The sequence below is a fragment of the Chanos chanos genome, chromosome 13, assembly GCF_902362185.1.
Source record: "Chanos chanos chromosome 13, fChaCha1.1, whole genome shotgun sequence".
NCBI lineage: Eukaryota > Metazoa > Chordata > Actinopteri > Gonorynchiformes > Chanidae > Chanos > Chanos chanos.
Window position 1 is genome coordinate 12,761,783 of NC_044507.1, and position 22,857 is coordinate 12,784,639.

The 22,857-nt window shown below is 39.5% G+C and overlaps 2 protein-coding genes across 2 annotated transcripts; one reads left to right on the top strand and one right to left on the bottom strand.

Moving 5' to 3' along the window:
• Positions 1-5,349: 5,349 nt before the first annotated feature.
• pctp (phosphatidylcholine transfer protein) lies at positions 5,350-9,635 on the bottom strand. Its single transcript, XM_030790871.1, has 6 exons — positions 9,507-9,635; positions 8,630-8,747; positions 6,897-6,976; positions 6,029-6,200; positions 5,574-5,641; positions 5,350-5,463 (listed from the first exon to the last, which is right to left on the bottom strand). The coding sequence occupies exons 1-6, from the start codon at positions 9,633-9,635 to the stop codon at positions 5,386-5,388; spliced, it is 645 nt and encodes a 214-aa protein (XP_030646731.1). The 3' UTR covers positions 5,350-5,385.
• A 1,662-nt stretch (positions 9,636-11,297) lies between these two features.
• Positions 11,298-13,008, top strand: tmem100a (transmembrane protein 100a). The gene is made up of 2 exons (XM_030789683.1): positions 11,298-11,366; positions 12,553-13,008. Exons 1-2 carry the CDS (start codon positions 11,298-11,300, stop codon positions 13,006-13,008), a joined length of 525 nt encoding a protein of 174 aa, XP_030645543.1.
• Positions 13,009-22,857: the final 9,849 nt, after the last annotated feature.

Here is a 22,857-nt window from a genome sequence, read left to right on the forward strand (position 1 = left end):
TATTGAAAAACACACGCACATACACACACACACACACACAAAATGGAGACAGAAAAATAGATTTCCATGAAGAACCTCTATTTTGTTAGCCCTGCCAGACAGCAAGGCTCCTGAGAAATTTGAGTAGACAGTCAGGAGAAGCATAAGTCCAAGACAGAAAGTATATCACTTTCTTAAGCTAATTAGCCCTGTATATTACCAATCAAAAGAAACCCCCATTTCAAACACAATGGCTCGCCAAGAAATATATTTGTATTCCATTTGTGAAAGACAGGCAATGGAAAGAAACCTTCCAGGACTTAATGTTATTCCTCTAAGGCATTCCAAGGGATAAAATGTTGCATAAAAATAGATATTTAAGGATCTGATTTTCATCATCAACTTCATTGCTCCACTTTCCCTTAATGAATGCAAAAATCATGCATTAGCAATTGTGCCAAGATGGAAATAAATAGGCCTAGTTTAAATTGTAATGCTGAACTATAAGTTACACAATAAAGATATATAGGCTTCCCGTAATATTATCCATTGGATATTGTCCAACCATTAACAAGTTAATGCAGAAAAATGCCCAACTTCAATTTAAACTGCCATTACTTCAACTTAACTCTTTTTTTTTTTTTTTTCAACGGAAAGTTATAGCTAAATAAAATATGACAGGTAAAAGAAGCAAATGAGTTTTGCCTCTTGTCCAAATATACTACACATTAAGTCAGTGTCTACAGAAGCACTAGATTTTGCTCCAGAAAACAAACAGGGTGCAAAGATGCCAATCCATTTAGGAGAAGCATAGCTCCCCCATTCCAGTGGATCCAAAAGTTTAGGGAACAGAGATATACTGCTTCAAAAAACAGATGTTTTGACCACTGTACAAAAGTAACAGGTCACGGCCTCCCGTTTTGAGTGGAAGATTTGGCCTTTCGCAGTAGAGATCCACTAGAGGGGGGTAAATTCTCATAATGGTAGTTAAACTCTCCTGAAAGTGCTGAATTCACGGTTCCTTTCCCTTTCACATCGGCTTACCATCATGTCATTTGTGCTAAAAGAGCTTCAGTTAATTGGAATCAGCATTAAAGAAAATAAAGCCCGGTTCCATGAATATGTATTCACCCAGAGGAAAAGAAAAGAAAAGGAGGGGAAAGAAAAGAAATGAAAAGAAAGCCATCACAGCACATGAAATTGTTTATTGCATTTATACAGCTGTTTTGTCTGGCAGATTAGTGTTGTATTTGCACTGTGTCTCTGCTTCATGCACACTGCAGTGTGTATTCTCACAATCTATACCCATGTGACCTCACACCTTTATTATAGTTTTTATGAATGATTGGGGAATGTTTGAATTTTTCTTTAATTTTGGCAGATGTGAGGTTCAATATAAGACTAAAGCAAACTAAATTTCCCCTGGTGAGACAGCAGAGATTTGAACTGAACTTAATCAAATCAAACAACATTAAACTGCATCAGATCAAAATGAATGAAATCAAATCAAACTCAGCTGAATCAAATCAAACTGAACATGCTAAATAAATGCTAAATGAGGCTTTTGTTCATATATTTGTATGACCGACACACCCTCGCCGCTGAAATCTGCACCTCGTTGGCTATACTCAAGGAGTCACAATCTGACAGTGTAAAAAAATGACCTTTTCCTGATACGTGTGAGGGAGTCCACCGGGCTGGAACTGGGATTCTGATCTGATAAGGAAAACTTGTGAAGCACTGCAAACACAGGCTAGGAAGTGTATCATTATGAGTGGATTTTAATGAGTGTCTGAGGTGTGTGACAGTAAAACGATACCGACGAAGCTGAAGTTTTGAACTTCAATCAGAAAAATACTTCAATACGTCTTTGATGACTGCATCACAACAAAGATAGGAAACTATGTTTATACATTTCAGCGACAACCTGTACCAGCAAAAAAAAAAAAAACTTCATATCTTTTCTGGGCTTTTTGCCAATCACTAGAAAGTAATTTAGATCAGAGAATGATGGAACAGATAAAAGGCGTGACCCCCTGGGACATCTTTAACCGTGTCAAACGATGAATGCGCTGACACGCTGAGGTAATCTCAAAGGAAGCTAATGGCATCTTCATGGAGGAAACATCTGGCCTACACTCCAGTTTTCTGACAAGTCAGGCAACACAGAAGAAAGAGAGAGGGGTATGAGGGGAGTTGAAGCAGAAAGAGGAGTATTCCAGTGCTCGCTCTCTCTCTTTCTCTCTCTCTCTTTCTGTCAGGCTATTGAGAGGTGAGGAAATGACCTCTCAATTCATTGTTTCCACAGTGAGCTCCTTCGCTGCCAAATGGCACTACCTCATTTCCTGGCACCAAGTGTCAAACTCTAGGGCATCAAGGAGTCTGAGGCAAAATAAGTGAGCTCTGGTTCAAAGCTAATCCAGTTTGTTCAAAAGAACTTATTGACTGGATGGTTAAGCTGTGAAGTTATCAACACCCTCGGATTGCTACCAGCATTAAATGCTTATCTAATAAGCATTGAGTGCTTATTTAAATTATAGCTAGTAATTCCAAAGTTAGATGTATACCCTATACCAGGGGTCACCAACCTTTTTGAAACTGAGAGCTACTTCAAGGGTACTGAGTAATGCAAAGGGCTACCAGTTTGATAACACACTTCTGAAAGAACAAAGTTGCATGGTTTACCTTTAATTTGATATTATTATTAATGATATTCTACTTGAAGACACTGATCACGTTAATGATTCATCACAATAATTATTCAGAATGATTCAACAAGGTAGGAAACAGATACATTTCAACATGCAATTTTGTATTTCTATGAACCTTTGCAATTGTTTCATTTTCAAATGATCACTTCCACAACATTTTGTAGGAAATCATGTCCAATTTTTTTACAGTGTAAATGTAATTCAAAAAGAATAGCACCACAATTAAATAAAATTTTAGACTGATCTCGTTGGTGATTAGTGCTACTTTTAGAACTGGCCTGCGGGCGACTGATGTGGTCCTTGCGGGCACCATGTTGGTGACCCCTGCCCTATACTGACTAACCATATTATGAGGAAAAGGAAAGAAAACCTCTGTTCACATATGCTGTGTACTGGATGCTTAGTTGAATTAAGGGGACTGGAAACTGAATAAGCAGGTATAGAGCTTTGAGAGTGATTGCAACATTTCATTACGAACTGCCACAACCACTACACCACCCTCTCCGACTGCAGAGGGCTTAGCGTGTACATAGTCGCTTAGTAATGAGCAATCAGAGTGGGAGCAGGAGACCATGCGATCCCACAGCAAGTTGCAAAAACGTTTATGCTACATAAACGTTTACGTGGGTTTAGGTAACTCACTGCACGGAGCGCTTTCAATGCCAAATGAAATATGTCCCTTCATGAGAACACTTGTTAAATTTAGCAGTAATGCCAATTTCTCTAAACGAATTAAATCGATGGGCTTTTCTGTTTTCGGTCATTCAACATAACGTGTTTTAGTCTATGCAGAGATGCATTTCTACCATGACTGTCTGAAGAAGCCCCTCTGAATTTTACCCATGGTCTCCTGTTAAATTTAGTACAAATCTTAGTACAAAACTCTGTATATCGAGTTTTGTTCAATTAGAATTGATATGAACTTACACTCTTGACCGCATAAAATCGTCCAACCCTCGCTTGCAGGTGTCTAAATCAAGAGTGAAGATGTTACTTTTGAACCACTAGGGGGAGATCAAGGGCTGCGACTTCCGAAGAAAGAGGAAAACTTGGAGACCATTGTGTGACAGATTGGATTACTTAAAATCCACAGAAACTAAAAGCTTACAAAATATGATGTTCCAAAGTATCATGATGCTTAAACACACTTGCAAAGACAAAGTGAAGATAAACGTTTAATTTATTTGTTTCATCAAAATGCCACATAGTATTACAAGAACAGCATCCGAAACAACAAACATTACAGTTACACAGGTAAGTCCCACAGATCTACAGCAGAGGTAGCAGTTTTAAAGGAGGAGGAGGAGAAGAAGTTTGGCAAGATATTTTACACAACTTTTTAAAAACATGTTTCCATTTAGTCATTCAATAGCTAGCAAAGTGGTGTTTCTTCCACAAAGTCTTGTTATTCTTATATACATACATATATATAAACACTCTTCTTTAGTGCTAATACTCTGATTCACTTATGTTGTTCTTTCAAAGAAAACAAAATATCAAGTGTGCATTCATTGTCCATCACTGATTACTGCTTATATAAAATATCACCGATAGTCAAGGACTGCTGATTCAAAGAATTGTCCACGTACCAGTTCTTTTTTTTTTTTTTTTGCATTGATGGTTTATCGACAGAAATTTCCATCTGAGAAAAAAATGTTGTAAAATTGCTGTTCGAGCAACAGTAGTCAACTGTTAGGCATTAGCATGTATACCTCTACACCTATGACACAAAGGAAACTCATCAACTCCCATTAAATCAGTTAGAAATCAGGGCATTCAGGCTAATTTCTAAATAAAGTGTGTCTATAATAAATAAATATAACATTATTCTGTAGAATTAAGTAACCAGTAAATGCATACAGTATTGTTTTTAGTACAAGTATTCAATATTATGTAATCATTCCTTGCAACCAAACAAAAAAAAATTAAATAAAAATAATTGTGTTAATCGTGTGAGACTGTTTACATTTCTGTGCTGTGTTTCAACTCTCCTTTCTGACAAATAAATCAGAAATGAAAAACAAAAGAAAACAAAACTTTTTTAAATAGGTTAAAAAGTAGATAGGAAAAAAAACCCAGCAAATTTTGTATCCCACTTCAAACAGATCAGTGCAGCTGTTTTTCACCACTCACTAATAACTCACCGTGAATAAAGAAAAAAAAAGACAGAATATCAGATAACGGAGGAAAAAAAACTATTAACATTTCTTATCAGGAATGCCCTAGACCAGCCTGCTTCATACTTGTCCATTTTAAACAAACACCATGTCAGGAGTACACACGTACATGCAGTATATCCATGAAATATATGCATGCAGTAAATATACCAAATAACTAAATGAATGTTTCATTTCAGTGGTAGTACACTCCACATTTATGTGTGACTTATGCGGTCACAAATGAGGAAAGTTTGCATGTCAGATAAGTTCACTACTAGAACTTGTACGTAGAAAGATGTTACCCAACAGTCATGGAGTCTCTGTAGTGTCACTGTGAACACACAGGTAACAGGTCTATTTAAAACAGAACATGAGAAACATGATAACCTGCCACCATTAAAAAGCTAACTCAGTCTGAAATCTTTATGCCCCTGAAATGCCCTAAATAGCAGTAGAAAAGAACAGTAAGGTGCACCATAGGGGAAAAAAAGAACAAAAGATTAACTCTTTTCAGCAGCTCTGTGAGAAAATCCTGATCATTTTTTGTTTTTGCAGTAGTTTGAGTAATTGTTGCAGGCTTTCTTCATATCAGTCAGGAAGCCGGGAACTCCGCTCTGTCAATAAAACGGAAGTAATATAGCACAAAAGAATTCAAATAACTTGGTTCTTTAAAAGTTTTCTTGTTTGGTGTTTGTATGTGCATGTCTAAATATAACATACTTACCTTAGCTGCCCAGTTAACCAGCCAGGTTGGAATCATGCCACCAGGATTATCAAAGTAGTTCATGAAGACTAAAACAAAAAGAAGTCAAGTAACAAGTTACAGGACACTAACTTTTAAGGGAGGATTGAGGGGACCAGTCACTGTCATAAAAACAAGCGACAGTCGCACAGTGGTTAAGAGCCTTATGCTGAAGAGAATACAGTTATTGTATGGACAATGGTTATCCCATTTACTCCATGGCTACCTGCCAAAGAAATTGACAACTTTCTTCCAAACACTTCCAGCTTTTCCCATAAAACATATTTCCCATTTCAGTAACTCAGCGATCTAATTAATCACTTGAATGACAAGCAGCTGATGAGTAAGCGACTGAAATCCTAAGCCAAATTAGTCATGTCAGAGTCACACGCTAGAGTGGAGCATCATGGTAAACACCTAATCATAAACAGTTCTACCTTTGGTGCCAGAGTCTCCGTCGCTCTCCATGGCCAGGCTCTGTTTGTAGTCTTTCACCCTGATGACGCCACTCTTCTCTGGGCACTCAGACACACATGCACTCTTAGCCAGGACCACCCAGATCTTCCTCCCGTTCACATCAAGATCTCTCCTCTCCCTTACGTAAATATACTGAACCGCGATCAAGGAGAAACAACGTTTCTCTTGTTGAACACGCGCGTGTTCAACAAGAGAAACCTTTCACGTGGTGTTTCATTTTCTGTGCATTTCCTCTGCTGTGACTTTTTCACGTACTGAAACATCCAACTTAAGATATTTTAAAGTCTACGTAACAGAACGTTACAAAGTGAGAAAACGGCTATTATCGATCCTGCATGTTGTATTTTGATTAAGCTTCAAGCTCTCTTCATTGCCATGTCACCACGGTACCTCTCATCAAATTCACTCATTTAATCAGTGGCTGTATGATGGCTTTTACTGTCTGGACAGTTGATCAGACTGGTTCGAGGGCTAACATGACGACCAGAAGAGACAGTGCAGCGCCACACAAACGCCGTTAAGCTCACGTCAGCAAACTAGAAGGAACATGCTGCTCCAGTCCAACGGGCAAAAAATCTCAAAACTAAACAGTAACCTTAAACTTTCAATAAATCAAAACCACTTCCTCAGAAACTAGCAGCTTTAAACAATCAAATTGTTGCACAAACTTATTTTCAATCTTTCTCTTAAGGGAGCAAGCACTCTGTGACAAGAAAAGGAGGAATATACGCATGTTATAATTGAAACAGAAAAGCCGTAAACTTAGCTTGTTTTACTGAATAACTACACATTTGTTTTCAATCATATGAATCTTTTTTGAAAGGATACATCTCTGTTGGACAGTGGAAAAGGATATTTCACTTCCCAGTAAATAGCCTTTTGTCCACCATAGTCTTTCTCATGGAGCTCTGTGGAAAGAGGAGAAAAGCATATACAACTCTCCCTCACACATTCTGGACAAAAAAAAAAAAAAAAACATTTATAAGGCACTTGGCAGAACTTCAACATGAGGATCTAATATGAGTCATTACTGTTGTAGGCACTTATTCCTCATTTCCAGATGTCCATTCATGTCTCCTCCTTTGCCAAAGGGAGACAAGAGAACCTGACTAATTCAACATTACCCCGGTGTATCTTCCACAAGACAGCTGTCCATCAGTGCTACAATGGTCCAGAACTTGGCAACCGAGTGTTAAATATGTTTTTCAAACTCAGAAAAAAAAAGACAAAATATGTTTTGAACATCTGTGGATTCAGATAGTGTGAACAGTATTCTAGATATTTGGATGAACATGGGTGTGAAAAAAAGTGGGTAAAAGCTGAATCTGGCAACCGGACAAAGGCAGTCCCCTGAGATGGCAGTTTAGTGTTGTTTTTTTTTTTTTTTTCACAGTCACGGTGGTCCACTCAAAACGCATGACAAACACAGACAGGAAAAACAACTGGAGTCAGCCGAGGCGCGCCCTGTTTAAGCAGCACATGAGGAACCGTTTGGGCAAATAAATCAGCCGCAGACAAAAGCAGTCCGAAACATGACGCGGACCCTTCAAAATGATCTCAGACAGGGCGAGTCAGAGACAAGGATGTGTTTCCAATAAAACTCTGCAACGCCCTCTCACGCAAATCAGCTCTGGGTCCAGTCAGTTTGTTTGAATTTCCAGGAAATCTTAAACTCAAATTTCTCTCACTAAAAGAGACAGCGACTTTCCAAGACTGCGACGCCAAAAACCGACGGAACCCTGCCACCTCAATTAAAGGCGCACAACGCTACTTAAGGATTAATGCAGAACTTTATTGAACTTTATTGTTTCTGTGACAGACTGTTTGAAATAAATTCCAGGTTCGTTGACTGTGAAGCCAAACTATTTTAGCCAGCATAATATAATTTGAAAAGTGGAATGAAACACAGTATGACCTGGAGTACATGACAGGCTCTGGCAGAGAAACATAATACATGGGCACAGCGTAAAATCAACATTTTTTTTTACAACTATGGTGTATTCTAGAAACACAATTCCTCTATATCTACCTAGTGAATAGGGAATATTCTAAAGCTGGGATAAAACACAAAGGAAGAGGATTGGGATCAGCTCTATCTAACACATGACTACCAAACACCAGACACTCAGGTCTATGTCAAAAGTAGTCAGACACAGTATTTCTACATACTACATCAACCATTGCTGTAGAACTAAGCCTTGTTACCTGTTGTATTCTTTCTTTAGAAGCAACGAAACATGAAAAGATGTGGAAAGTCTGATTAAAGTCAGTCCTTAAAGGCAACTCTCTACATTACAGTGTGTAAGCTATATGTTAAAAGTGAAAAGGATCTGGCATCTTAAACAGGTAGCACTGTAATGAAAGAGTGTAGTTAGTCTTGCTTGGTGAGTTTGGAGATACAAAAATATTCATGTTTAAACTGAGGTGTATGAAGTGAGGTGACATGAGTCTTGTTATAACTGAGGTGAACACAGGGTTAGGCTGTTTTTCTTGTTATGTGAATAAGCTAAGGGCTAAATAAAATAGGTGAGCCTCGTATAAAAATGGGCTGTGTATATTACCTTTGACATAACCATCCCACTGTTTTCTGTATGCCAAGTCCATGTAGACATCTGCGCAAAGTTCTGGAGCACAGCTGGGAAGAGAACCGAAGACTTTGTACTCATACAGACCGGTTTCCTGTGAGCAGCCCATTACAGAAATAATTTATGTCAAGCACACCTCAAAAAAAAAAATAAAAAAAAATCACACGCTACTTTCTCCAAATTACAGAAACAGACCCCACCCTGTTCGACTTCAGACGGTACGCCTAGGGTTAGTTTACATGCCAGAAAGCATACCGGAACTACGTGACGGAAGATTTGACATCAGATTAGTTATGACCATTGATGTAGAGTTGATATCAGATTTATTGTTACCAAAGTCGCCCTTTTTCGATTTAAAACACAGTTTTCCTTACAAAGCATTTAGCCTCATATATCAGCATGCAATTCGACCATAAACTCCAGAAATATCGAATCCCAATCGCTCTCTACAAAGCTTTTCCGTATGAAATTCATTTGCATACACACTGCTATTGATAGGCAAGATAAAATATTCTGCTAAATGTCTGAGCGATTTGATAAAGCCGGTTTAGTTCAAAAACTTTCGCACTATCATGTTCGATGCAACAACTTCCGCATTGCATTAACCTACTGTTGCTACTGGCTAAATGCATTTAGCATTTGTGCATTAACTCAATACTTTACAAAACCAGTTGCACGTATACCTAAGATTACTTTGGGATAGTGGACATACAATGGTTACATCGTTATATGAGTTCTGTCAATGCGACAAATACACTCAGACCGCTATCTAGCACGGTTAGCTTGTATATACAGCACGGCTAGCTGGGGTTGACAGCGATTCATTCACATGTCATTACAAACCTCACTGTACCTTGTCGTAGAGGCGATAAATTTTTACACCCATGCTCTCTGTAAAAAACTCCCATCCTCCTTCCAGTTGAGGTTCGTCCAGTTCCCTCCATGCCTCTTGAAACTCTTCTTCGCTGAACTGCAGAGACATGTTTTCAAAACTATGAGAGCATGGATCATGTGGGCTCTGACAGACCTACGTGTTCTGTATACGTCATCAACAATTCGTTGTTAGTTGATACTTCAGCTGTAAAGTTGCCAGGATCATCTTTCAGTAGATACATCAGGCAACCGGTTTTAAGGCCACTGAAGAAGAGACTATCTATCTATCTCTCTATGCGAGAGGACAGGACTTATCCTAAGCCTTATTCAGACGTATTTGCATTTATGTATATGAAAAAAGAAAACATTCATCCTGAGACACCAAAGGTCTTCTCTCACAACAGAGATGCAACGTAATCTTTAGGACGTCAGGACGTGGTTGGATTCTCATTGTTTGTTTGTATCTTCATGGTTATTTTAGATGCTATTCATTCTGATTCTGTTCTGCAATGCTCAAACTACCCACAAATAGGTTCAACCAAGTATCAGACAGTCAGTGAAGAAACATAATGTCTAACAATAATTTATGTCAAAATCATCCCCAAGTCTCAAATCTGGCTTTCTGTTCTCTTCTGGCTGGGTAAATTCATAGTTAAATAATAATAATAATAATAATAATAATAATAATAATAATAATAATAATAATAAAGGTATACCTATAGGTACAGTTATTAAAAATGCACAACTTCCATTGAGATTTAAGAGATTTTTTCATTAGATGAAAATATTTGAGTAAGTTTTAATACACAACCTTAACATGAACTTTTATAGACACTAGAGCCAACAGCTGACAGTCCCATGATGGTCCAAGTCAGTCACTGCACATCGTGCCCTTAGAGGAGCCTGATTTTTCCCATCCTGCCATGGAAACCGTGTATCTCCTTTAGGGATGGGATCTCCTGCAGGAAGGAAGAGTTCAGACAACACCCCATATCACATTACAACATGCCAGAAAATCCAACTGAAATGTGCAGTGAAATGATTTAGAATGCTTATGTTTGGCACCAGTGTGGTCGAAGGCCATGACTGGATCTTAAATAAGCATGTCCCTCACGCATTAGTGGAGAGACTTTGTAGTTTGTATCAGCTTTACAGGGGCATCTAAATGAATGTCTGACAGATGTACAGGGGAGTATGCTCTAAAAGCATCTCATCAGGTATGTCATTTGTCTTCTTGGTCTTTTGACAGCAGTAAAAAGGAAGAGGGATGACTTTGCGCGTGTATTTGTTTATTTGTGGATATTTACTGGAGGCAGAGTTAGCCAGTGGTAGCTGAGTCTTTTGTCTAAATTCAGTGGGTCATGCTCTGTTATCACCTTAGTGTGTTATGAATGAATTTGTGTGTGTGTGTGTGTGTGTGTTTAATGAACCCTTTGTGTTATGTTTGATTAAGATTACTTACTTATTTATTTATTTATTGTTGACAAGTCTATATATAATTGTGGACAAGCAAACTAACTGCAAAAAGAACTTTGCAGTTTCGATGTGAAGCATCAAACAATAATCCAAACGCAGTTTTAATTTTGCGAATTTTTCTTTGAAATCTACAGCACTTGCTTACTGACAAAACAAGAAAAAAAGTGTGTGTGTGTGGGGGGGGGGGGGGGGGGGTGCACATTTACCCCAAGGAAGCTTGATGACAAAAAAAAGAAACTTTGAGAAACACCCTCACCGCCCCCTCCTCCCTGCCCCAGCTCGCAAGGGACACCCAATGAATGAGAGTCGAATTCCACCACCGAGAGCCGACGAAGCGAGCCCTAGACATGCCCCACCGCGCGAGGCAAGGGACAGCTCAAGACTCTTGGAATACATTTAAACCATCTCTTCTTGTTCGATTGTGATCAGACACCGGCGTTTTACAAAATTTATGTTGCGGCGTTTCTGGAATAAGAATACTTGTTGACACAACCAATTTGGAAGTTGTGAGAATCGATGGAGACTGCGTGAGTGCTGGCTTAGGATGGAAAATGTGTGCGAGGTAAGCAGCTTTCCTGTGTTATACCTATCAAGTTACTTTTTGTAAAACACAGAGACAGTGGAACGTGCGCAAAATCAACTAAAATTTAAACGTTATTATCTGGAGATCCGTTATACTCAGAGCATAATCGGAATGATCAGGAATAATTAAATATTCATTTCATAAGCTCTCCTCCTGGATAGTTGCAACTAGCGTAAAAAAGAAAAAGAAAAAAGCCCACTTTAAAAAATAATGATATTTTCAGAGTGCACACATTACCATCGTTAAACAAAGAACTACTCATTTAACACGATCGACTAATTTCCAACCTCGATGGAAGGAATTTTTTTTTTGGAATTAAAGGTACAGACGGTGACTAAAAATACAGCAAACATATATTTCTTAAATGTTTTAAACGAACACAAAATTTTCTCAGTCTTAAACAAATAACTGAGCGAATGTATAAATAGTTTTGGCGGTGCCAACAATTACTGATATTATAGTATTTATCTAATGCATAAACAAAATCAATAGAAAGAGATTAATATTGCGTCACAGGTTACCAGAATTAAAATTCAACTCAGGTGGCGTATTTGCAGTGTTTGCAAACTCTGGTGAAGAACGGGCCGCTTGTGAAATAACTGGGTGATTTGGAGGCTGCTCGCATTTCACGGAGCAGTTTGTAATGTCATATCGCGCGCTCTCCAGGGAATGTGACAACTCGTGCTCGGTTGAGTGGTTCTGCGTCATTCACTCAGTTTTTGATCAGGGTAAGAGCGCAGTATATGTGCGGGTGTCAAAGAGGGCACCAGGGGGAATCTTTGTCATCTTACACAAGAAAAACAAAACAGCACCGCGACTGTTACCGGATGGTTGTATAAAATCACTTTCCCATATTTTATGAATTTCCCCCGATTTGCTATTTTATTCACAGGTGCGGATTCACTTATAGGACATTGATAAGAGACACCAAATAGTGAGGACCATTCTGTGTGGGTTTGGTGGGCAGAATTTGAAGCGTGATCCTGAAATGCCAGAAGAACTTTGCAAGGACACAATGAGAGTAGCAGCAGCCCCAGAGAGAGTCCTTCTTGAAAAAGCCAACAACAATGAGCCAACACCAACACCAACACCACAGCAACAGACAGCAGCAGTGGCTATCCCTCTGGTCAATGAGGTCCAGTTGACTGCTGCTACAGGAGGTGCTGAACTCTCCTGCTACCGTTGCACTGTACCTTTTGGTGTAGTGGTACTGATCGCTGGAATTGTGGTCACCGCTGTGGCATATAGCTTCAACTCTCACGGTTCCACCATCTCCTACTTTGGGCTGGTGTTGCTATCAGCCGGACTAGTTCTTCTGAGCCTCAGTGCCGTCTGCTGGAAGGTCCGGATGGATAGAAAGAAGGAAAGAAGGAGAGAGAGCCAGACTGCTCTGATGACCAATCACAGGAGCATCTTTGCTTGAGACAAAATGGATTCTCTGGAGGAGAAATTACCACATGGGCTGAGATTTTGAGAGAGCTGTGCCAAGTTGATTGCTTCTGGAGGAGGCGCGCAGAGATGGTTTGTGGAAACACAGCTGTTTCATGATGTTCCCTTTAAGCAGCTGACTCATGTCAGCTTGTATCAACCACCAACCTTTATGGCTTCGACCTCAAACTTTCGCAAGGCAATGGCATGCCCAGCCTTAAAGAGGTCCTGGGGCTTCTCTTTCTCTCTCACTCTCTCCTTTTTCTCTGTCAAACAGAGTAGTCACATCTGGGGTAACCGGGAAGCAAGCCAAACCGAATGTATCACAATTAAGATGAATAACCACTGTACAAACCTTTGGAAAGGAAGTCAGTCATTAATCCACTGTTGCATCCTGCGGTTAAGGATGAATGGAAAGAAAAGTGGGTTGATTTGTGAAGGATGGAGAAGGTGGAGGGAGGAGGCAGATCAAGAACAATGAGTCATTCTTCATTATAACATTAATACATCTCTTTTTTGCTGTCCGATTGTTATTTCTCAGTGAATTGTATATCCCCTTGGTGTGGTGATATGGTACTTATGTCGAGTTAGTATATTATTACTATGTATAGACTCAACAGGACTGCTAAACCACAGATAAGTAGACATGTCCTCTGCTGTATTTACCATATATTATAATATTCTATGTTTAAGGTATATGTTATAGTTTTGAAGACACTGCACTGTCGGAGTGCTTTAGAGAATTACATGCTCTTACACAAGAGTAGAATGAAGAATGAAGACAGATATAAAAATGTATTAACCAGATATGTCTCTCAGTGAAATGTAGTATTCTGCGCAAGCACTTTTGATTCATGTTGTAACCATGCTGTCTAGAGACTTTCATTTAGTCTGTTCAGAATTAGGACGATTCTGTAGAGTCGTACACTAAGTTGTTTCTGGTGCCTCTTATTGTATTACATTTAGTTAGGGGAGATACATCAAAGTCTCAGTAACCTTATTCCATTTCTACACAATAAATATTATCTCTCAGTTATTTTCCATTGTCTATTTTTGTCATTTGCAAAATGTAATGTTGAAAAGATGCTGATTAGCAAAACTGAACTTTAATAAACTATTTTAAATGAATGATCATTTAGTGTTTCTTTAATATTCAAATGCACGTTCTTTTCTTTTCTTTTCTTTTCTTTTCTTTTCTTTTCTTTTCTTTTCTTTGCTTTGCTTTGCTCTGCTTTGCTTTGCTTTTGGCATAAGCATTAGAAGGTCACCGATGTGGAAATTTGGCATTGAACAGTAAGTCCAGGAGACCTTAGGGCAGATTAACCACAGTCTCCAGAATTAACTGTGTCTGCTCAGGGAGTGATTTAACGATTTATCCTGCGATAACAAATAAACATAGCATTACCAAGACAAAACGTTTTCAAATATTGTCAGAAGGAATGTGTCTGTAAGTCAGGGTGCCATTTCACATGTAAAATAGTCAAAGAATGCTCTTACTAAAGTACAATGATTTAAACATTCAATTATGAATTGAAGGAAGTGTTCCTTTCTATTATGGAATACTGAATATGAGTACCTCCTAATTCTTGTTCTCGGGGACCAATTGCGTGTGTTGTTGTTTGAGTTGGCTGTGCTTTTAATTTATTGGGGTTTTTTTTTCTCCAAGTTACAGTTTAATGCCTAATTAATATAGGAGATTTAAAAACACTTAACTGTTGCTCAGTGGTAGGATTTGATAAAGGAGCTGTTTCTGTGGACATGCAGACCTAACTGGACGTTTTCTGGGATCTTAATTCAAAGGAAATTTCAGTAAAATGAATATTTGCGAAGTTTAACATTTTAATGTGTTTTATGTTAAAGTAGTTCTTTGAAATTTGTCTGATTAGTCCAGACTGTTTCTACCATTCAGCACAAAAGTTTAAACAAACTTTCTCCGAGCCAGTGCAAAAGATGAACAGTCCAAACTACTTCTGATAACAATGTTATTTCTATGAAAGCTTGCAAGGGTAAGGTAAGTCTGTTGATATTAGGCATAAATAAACCCCCAAAGTTAATAGGAAGTTGCATTGAACTGTCTCCCTTTGCTGCATCTTTAAATAGCACGGACGTGGAGGTATATTTATAGGCTGCATTTGCGTTGCTATGCATCCCTGTGACACCAGACACTACAACTAAATGGTTTGCTTGCGTCAGAGGTGCACCTACAACACACTTTGTCACATTTGATGGCTAACCTTACCCAGGGCAAGGGGGAACTCGCTATAGGCAGAGTCCAGGCAGGCATACCAACGTCTGACTCCGAGATCAAATGTTAATCACTTAGTAAGATGTTAAAACATACGAGTGTCTCCTTTCCAGATGACGCCTCATTCGAAGCTGCAGCTAAGAAGCAGAGAAGTTGGAAAAAAGGGGTGACCTGATATGGGATATAACAGGTGCTCTCTCTCTCCCTCTCTCTCTCTCTCTCTCTCTCTCTCTCTCTCTTTCTCTCTCTCTCTCTCTCTCCAAGTCATCTCTCTGTCACTCCCTCTCTCTCCCGCTCTGTTAATCTAACAATCCTTAAAACTAGCTCCAAGTTAAAGGTAGCTCACTCAAAACTGATGGTTTTATGTTAGATTTATATTTTTAGCTTTTTCTCTCTTCAGCTGATGAAAGTTAATAACTGAATATCTTCAGTGGCTGTTTGATGAGCACTTTTGCTCATACTTTGTGACATGACTGATCCAAAGGATTCAAGAAAATTCAGTTGGGTGAGATGATTTCAGAGAAAAAAAATCACAAAGTAAACATTAAAAATGACCTTTGCTGACTTTAAACATGAAAGCTGATTATCTGAGCTTTGACTGTGTATAGCTTCCTTCAGTACATTTACTGGGCTGGAACAGAAAGCAATACATGGTTATGCAACATTTTCCAAGCTCTGACCTGTCACTGCATTCGATCAAATCTCAAGCATGAACTAACAATCTTGCCAACATTTCTGAGGCTGTATTTTGACATTTTAATAAGATCCAGCCTCTGTCAAAACAAAATAAACATAACACACTTCATCACTGCTTAAAAAAAAAAAAAAAAAAAAAAAATTAGGTTTGCAAAAATGCAATCAGCAAGTTCTTGCAAAAGGCGGTCAAGAAGTAACGCATGGGTGTGTTTCTCAATCTTTTGCTGAAGTGCTCCGTCATGCAATGTTTGCTCTCTATCAGTAAAAACAGTTGCGTTTTATGCTCAGACCCTGGGGGCTAGATGCAGAGCTGTGGGCCAGGCAGCGGGGAAAAAACCTACAGGCTGGACGTGCGTCAGCGCCTTTTCCCCAGGAGGGGCAGCCCATGTCATTACTTCCCCCCCAAAATGATTGCTCCACCTGACACACAGGCAAGCAAGGGTCAGCCCGGCCTGTGCAGGAAACAATAGAATGAAAGCCAGCTTATCAGCCTTGACCCTCCCTGAATATTCAGCTTGTACCATATAGCAACAGAGACTCACCAGGCATGAGCTGGGGAAACACAACACATAACCTGCTTTACATTTTCATCTATTCATCTGGCGGATGCAGAAAACCACACCAAAAAAAAAAAAAAAAGAAAAAATTTGATGACAGAGAGATCGTTTTGGGGGAAATGAGCTATGTCTAAGATTTCTGTCTTATTTAGCCATTAAATTATGTTTTAAAAACGGGAAAAATTGAGGCTGAAGCTGAAGGAAACGAAACAGCCTCTGTTTACTGGTGAAATATGAGTCTTTGTAAGCAGTATGTCTAATAACATAGATTGTCGTGTTCCCAAGAGTGAGACTATTACACCTGAGAGTGTTCAGGACGTGGTGTCCAGGATAAACACGATAGAGTTTGTATCCTTCAGGCTGTAAAGCAGCCAAAGCTCACAGAGCTACACAGTTCAACAGCCAAGTCCTTAACAAATGGATTTACTCCATTGAGGAGCTCTATTTAAAAAAAGAGAGAAAGAAAGCAACTGATGTTCATGAAAAGCTTTCAGAAACAAAAGGCAAGGGCCATTTGGCCAAAGAATTTAAGAGCCTGCAACCATCCACCACAAATCTCTGTGAGGTGCCCTGGTTTTAGTTGAAGTACTGTTAATGCTCTGGAAAGTTGCAAATGCATTTCTGAACAGAATCAAAACAATCCTCAACTTCTATGCCAAATAAAAAAAAAACAATACATGAAATTTTCACACTTAAACTCTGGACACAAGTTGTCAAGCTGTCAGTTCTGCTCTTAACAAATGCCTGCCCTTTGGCTTTCGTTCTTTTTTTCTTTTTTTTTTGTTGCTTTCTCTTTTTTCATGCCCTGCCAAGCTCTCTGAGAAAGGTATCTGAAGTACTGCCTGTTTGTAATCTCTGGGGTCCATGCTCATGGGTTGGCCCTCATTCCCATACACACTTAGGGCGAAGCCCTTCCTGACAAATGCACAAACTCGCAGGGTTAGAGGATGCAGTCGCCTGGCATTAATCTCACAATGACTTACGCTCACATAATAAATATTGTCTTGCCCTATACAAACCCTGTCTTCACCTTCAAGGTTTTTCCCCGTAGATTCGGGCCTTTGTGTAGTTATTGCTAAAGTCTTATTGGTTCTCTGTTCCTTGGGGGCCCCAGTTTGTCTAATTGAAATACAATGAGACTGAATGTTTGTCAAGGCTGTCCATCAGAACTTGAGAGAGTTTAGAGGGCATTGTCCAGTCTGGATACTGTGCAATAATATGAGAGGTGGGTAGCAACATTTTTTTTTTTAATTTTTAAAATTTTCCATCAGTTCTCAGTTTGACAACAGAACATTATTCTTTTTAATAAAAACAAATAGCTGACTCCACACGGTACCAGCGAAGATGAGATAATAAATACAAAGTAACAATTTACCACTGTTATTGTTAGACATCTGTTAAGCAGTGGAACGCATGTTGTAATCAAATATCTTAGAAATTCATTTGACTGTTATTTGCTCTTTAGAATCAAATCTCCCCACTTAAAAGCACATAGACCAGGGCCATTCAAGTGGAAGTCCATGGGCCAAATCCAGCCCAAGAGCAAAATCAAGAGACAATCACAGTCAAATTTCGAGTGATACAAGAGTTAATTCCGGCCAAGTAATTTGATTGGGCGAGAGGCATTCCATGAGTGCTTATATGTACAGTCTAACATCATTGGAATGCTTTACCATATATATCAGTCCACTTTACAGTACCGTAAACATCTCGCTAGCAACACAAAGTCAATATGTAACCAAGGTGCCAAAACACTCTGGCCCATGAACAAGACCTGGTTTTGAAATCTGGCCCATTTGAATTTCTAATTGAATAGCCCTCGCATTTACACACACACACACACACACACACACACACACACGCACACACACACACACACACACGCACACACACACACACACTTCCTAATTAAACCCAGGAGTGTAATGGTAAGAGCTTTTGCCCTTTGTTACACTTTCCTCATCAAGACCTCTTTTAACTTTTGTGAGCACCAACCATCTGCTGGCCAGAAGGGGGGAAAAAAATCCTTCCATCCTACAGAGGGGGAAAGACGTCAAAACGGCACAAAGGGAAACCACAAAGTGACATCCTATTGTGTCGGCATTGTTGGACTTTGGAAGAAAATGAGAACCATGTGCTTGAAAGAGATTTACTTTTGGATGATTGAGAGAGGTGATTATAAACACATTGTAGATATTATAAACACATTTTTAATAAACATTTTTTTTTTTTTTTGCGGGTAGGGGTGGGGGATGTGGTCAGCCTGAAATCACTGGACTGCATCCACCGAAATTCACTTAGTGCAACGGTGGACCGATGCAAACCTGCAACTGGAGGGATTATAATGGTACCACAACGGCTCTCATTTTGCATGCGCTAAACTTCTCGCTTTACGGTGGATCTTGAAAAGGGTTATCATCTCAGAATGATCAAAGCCACTCTTATGGGAAAAAAAAACACACACAAGAACAATCATTGCTGTCGTAGTGACTCTTGCTTTGTGTCAATGCCTGACACCAACAGGAAAAAAGCAACTTCCACATTGTTTACAAACCCTGATCCAGGAAATCTGTTTGTAATCTGCAATTTCCTTTGATATTTGATTTCTTTAAAAGCACTTGGGGGCAAAATAAGTGACTTATTGCTTTTTAGATGAATTGTTTAGCTGAGAGCTGTGGGTCTTGAGGAATCATGTTTATGTGTCTTAATGAATGACAGTTTGGTCCCCCCAACTGGGTGACGAATGTTTTAGGGGGGCTGTGCAGATCACTTTTGGTAGAGAGCAATATGCACTATGTTGCTCTCTATTGTTGACTGTGAAGATGAACCATTTGTTTATCAGACTGTGCTAAAATAGCCATATACCAGGTATATGGTACCAAGTATTTCTTCAAATGACAAAATCGTTTCTAAAATGTTTGGGCATTTTTTTTTCTCTTTCAACACGAACTAGCCTCATTTTTCATCAGACTGATCACTAAAATGCTTACGGTTATGACCATTACTTTATCTGATGAGAATTTCGACAGATTGTAATGGAGAAAACATTACAATTAGAACAAGTGCATTTATGTTCATCGCTGTTTTTCTTTTCAGATAAGGAGTACATTTGAAAGAGTTTTGAATAGGAGCACAGTTTCTACGACAAGCTCTTCAAGTTTTCCAAAACAAGATTGAAAATTCATTTGAATCTGTAAAGCCAAAGTACAAACATCTGAAACCACAATTTCTCATATATCCAGTACAGAGGTGGTAATCACTAATAATATTGGTCTGACACAGCCAACAGCGTGTGCAAGGTGTGTTAAGTCTCAAATATTCAGCTGTGTGTGCCAAGAATGATGTTGGCAGGCAGCAGAGGGTTTTTTTTCCCCCCCGATGTGAATTATCTAAATAATCGGGATGGTTTAGGGAGGAAATGAGTGGGTGTGTCTGACACAGCTGCACAGGTCATCCGACATATAATAGTGATGTCATGGGAAGTAGCTTCTTCACAGCACCAAGTATTCTTTCATGTATTCAGTCAGTCTGCTTTAATGGCCTGTGAAATGAGCCAGCTTTCCACTTGGACAATGCTGGAAACTTTTAACAGCTTCTTATTTAAAAACCAACAGCAACAACGGCAACAACAACAACAACAACAACAACAACAAAACATATGTGCATATATGGCAAATGAAATGAGATGTGAATGAAAGACATTCATTTTTGTGTCCAGAAAGAACGTGTGGTTCAATGTTGGTTAAAAGAAATGGTTTCTGTGTAGCTTGTGTTTATAATACTTTGATATCCTTGGAGACACTTTTTGGGTTTGTGTGTGTGTGTGTGTGTGTGTGTGTGCGTGTGTGTCTTGTGCAGACTTGTGTCTTTGTTTTCAGATTTGAAAGCACACTTGTTTGCCACACTCAGTAGGTAGATATTCACACACAGTGCCACGGGCATGTTGAACAGCATGGGAGCCTGAGAGAGCCGGCTTTTGCGGAGTCAGGAGGCTCAAATGGTTCCCAGCACTAACAGCGGGACATGAGTTGTAGCGGTACCTCCTCCAGCTGTAGTGTGAATAGGTTACTGTTAGCCACTGCGGGAGCCAGTTTAATGTGAACTCGGAACGGTTCTGAACTAGGCTTTCAATCAGTTGCTGACATTCCTCCTGGCACTGCCTAGGAAAGAGTGGAGAAGTGTTTGCGATGACGTGTGTGGGGAGTATAGAGAGGGGAGCGAGTCTCAGACAGTCTGTGTTATTGCTCCCTGTTGACTTGTTATTATGAATGATGGACAGCATGTGCAGGTTCAGGCCAAGAGCCCCCAGTCATAACGTTGCCTTGGTGTGTTGTTTAAAAAAGGATTACAGACACATTACATCAGGTATAAATAAGCATGCTAATCAAAGAACAGAAAACAATAGCCTAGCTGTATAAACACACCAAGACATCTCAGACTAACCTGTTCAGTCCAGGGATCCAGGCACATGTAGAATAATTATCAACATAAATAACTTTCGAGTTCATGATTAGTTTGTGCTAAGGCACAGATGGCTGTCGGCATTATTTTCTATTGTTTGGTAATTACTCGGTTATTACTGCACGATACAGTGGAATTATACCTCATCTTTGACTAATACATATTTCTACAGTAATCCATACTCTGTACATTTACTATATATTTGCACATATAGATAGATAGATAGATAGATAGATAGATAGATAGATAGATAGATAGATAGATAGATAGATAGATAGATAGATAGACAAATAGATAGATGTTTATGTTCTAAACTATTCTGTTTCTTAAAAACTTGATCGTGTTCATTATTAAACATTTAAAAATTAAACTTTACTACCAGCGCTATTACACTGAAATTTAAACAAATCTTAAAGTCAAACAATCTTTTTTGAACGATTCAAAGTAAATAAAAGCCATCGCAATGCACAAGTGTTTCAAAAGCCCACTCAGGGAATGAAGCCAAATTATCTAAAGATATATAAGGGAGGGCCATTACAGAACCCAGAGGATCACACACCATCACCAAAGACCCATCCACTGCAGTTAGACGCCTGCTGCATGCTCCCCGTACATTCACTCTGAAGCTTGGCTTTTAAATGTAGGTCATGTGGCCAGCCAGCTGGTTCTGCTTTGCTCGGTCCTTGACTAGAGGAAGTGCCGAGTTTTTGGAGGAGCCCGTTCCCACACCCTGAAGACGAGCAGGAGGACTGGCGGACACAAACAGTCCACCCCTCAGGAAGGAAAGAAGTCCTCTGAACCGCTGTCTGATCTGTGAGTTAGTGTTTGGGCCGCCGCTGCTCTGCTCACTGCTGTTTGTTGGGGGTACACTATTCAGCCCATGCCCATTATCAAACCCAGAGGTGATTTGACACTCTTCTCTGAGATCAGCGTCTCTTTCCAGTTTTTTATTGAAACCTAATGGGGGGAGGGGGGAGTGTCACAATATTACAAAAACACAGTAAAACTATTGTGTGGTCTGTTATAACTTGTGTTGTGGGGTTAAAAGAATCAGAAACAGACAGGGGATGTCGAAGAAGTACTGTAAAATAACATTTTTACCCAGTACTCAATCCTATTGCACCTCACTGAGGGACAGAGAGTCTGGGTCAGGTTCAGATTGTATCATCTAGTGAATTAAGTCTGGGTTTCCCCTCAGAGGTACAGAGCTGGAGCAAATGTGAGTCAGTGGTTACAGTCTTTATAACTACACACTGAATTAGAAGTATGAAAAACACACACACGCGTGCGCACGCACACACATACACACACACACACACGCACGCACAAGCACACACACATACACGCACACACACGTGCACACACACACACACACGCGCGCACACACACACAAACAAACAAACACATGCTGACCCAAACTGGCAGTGTAGATCACAGTCTTCTGACTGCGTAAAGGGACTGAGAAGAGTGGCTGAGATGTTTTGAAGGAGCTGCCATGAGTTGACTCAATATTGCACAACCTGCTTTCCCCCTCGTTCACCTCTTGGAACATCTCTGCAGTGGCCTCCACTCTGACAGCATGAAAGATAGATTTAAATTTTCAACATCTGTCCCGTACAAAAACTGCCTGACTGTACTGTGTTCTCTAAGGGTAACTGTTCCCTTATGTCTGGCGAGAGAAGATTTGTTTAGTCACTCTCTCTTGCTCTCACGTATCCTCAACTTTGAGTTGCCTTGTAACCACTGTGTAATATTTTGGTCCTCATATGAATTGAAGTTTTAATTCCTCTTGTAGGCGAGAAAAATTCACGGTACCCTCTTCGCGTCCTGAGGTAGAACCTATGGATGGCGACAGGATCCAGGGATGTTTTAGAGTGTGAATGAC

Bases quoted from the DNA above. Each gene is read 5' to 3' on its own strand.
- pctp (XM_030790871.1), bottom strand. From the start codon at position 9,635: ATGTCTCTGCAGTTCAGCGAAGAAGAGTTTCAAGAGGCATGGAGGGAA. The intron at 8,748-9,506 runs GTACAGTGAGGT...GGCTGCTCACAG, and splicing joins TTTATCGCCTCTACGACAAG to GAAACCGGTCTGTATGAGTA. The intron at 5,642-6,028 runs GTAGAACTGTTT...TTTTTGTTTTAG, and splicing joins CGGAGACTCTGGCACCAAAG to TCTTCATGAACTACTTTGAT.
- tmem100a (XM_030789683.1), top strand. From the start codon at position 11,298: ATGAATGAGAGTCGAATTCCACCACCGAGAGCCGACGAAGCGAGCCCT. The intron at 11,367-12,552 runs GCAAGGGACAGC...TTTGGTGGGCAG, and splicing joins GACATGCCCCACCGCGCGAG to AATTTGAAGCGTGATCCTGA.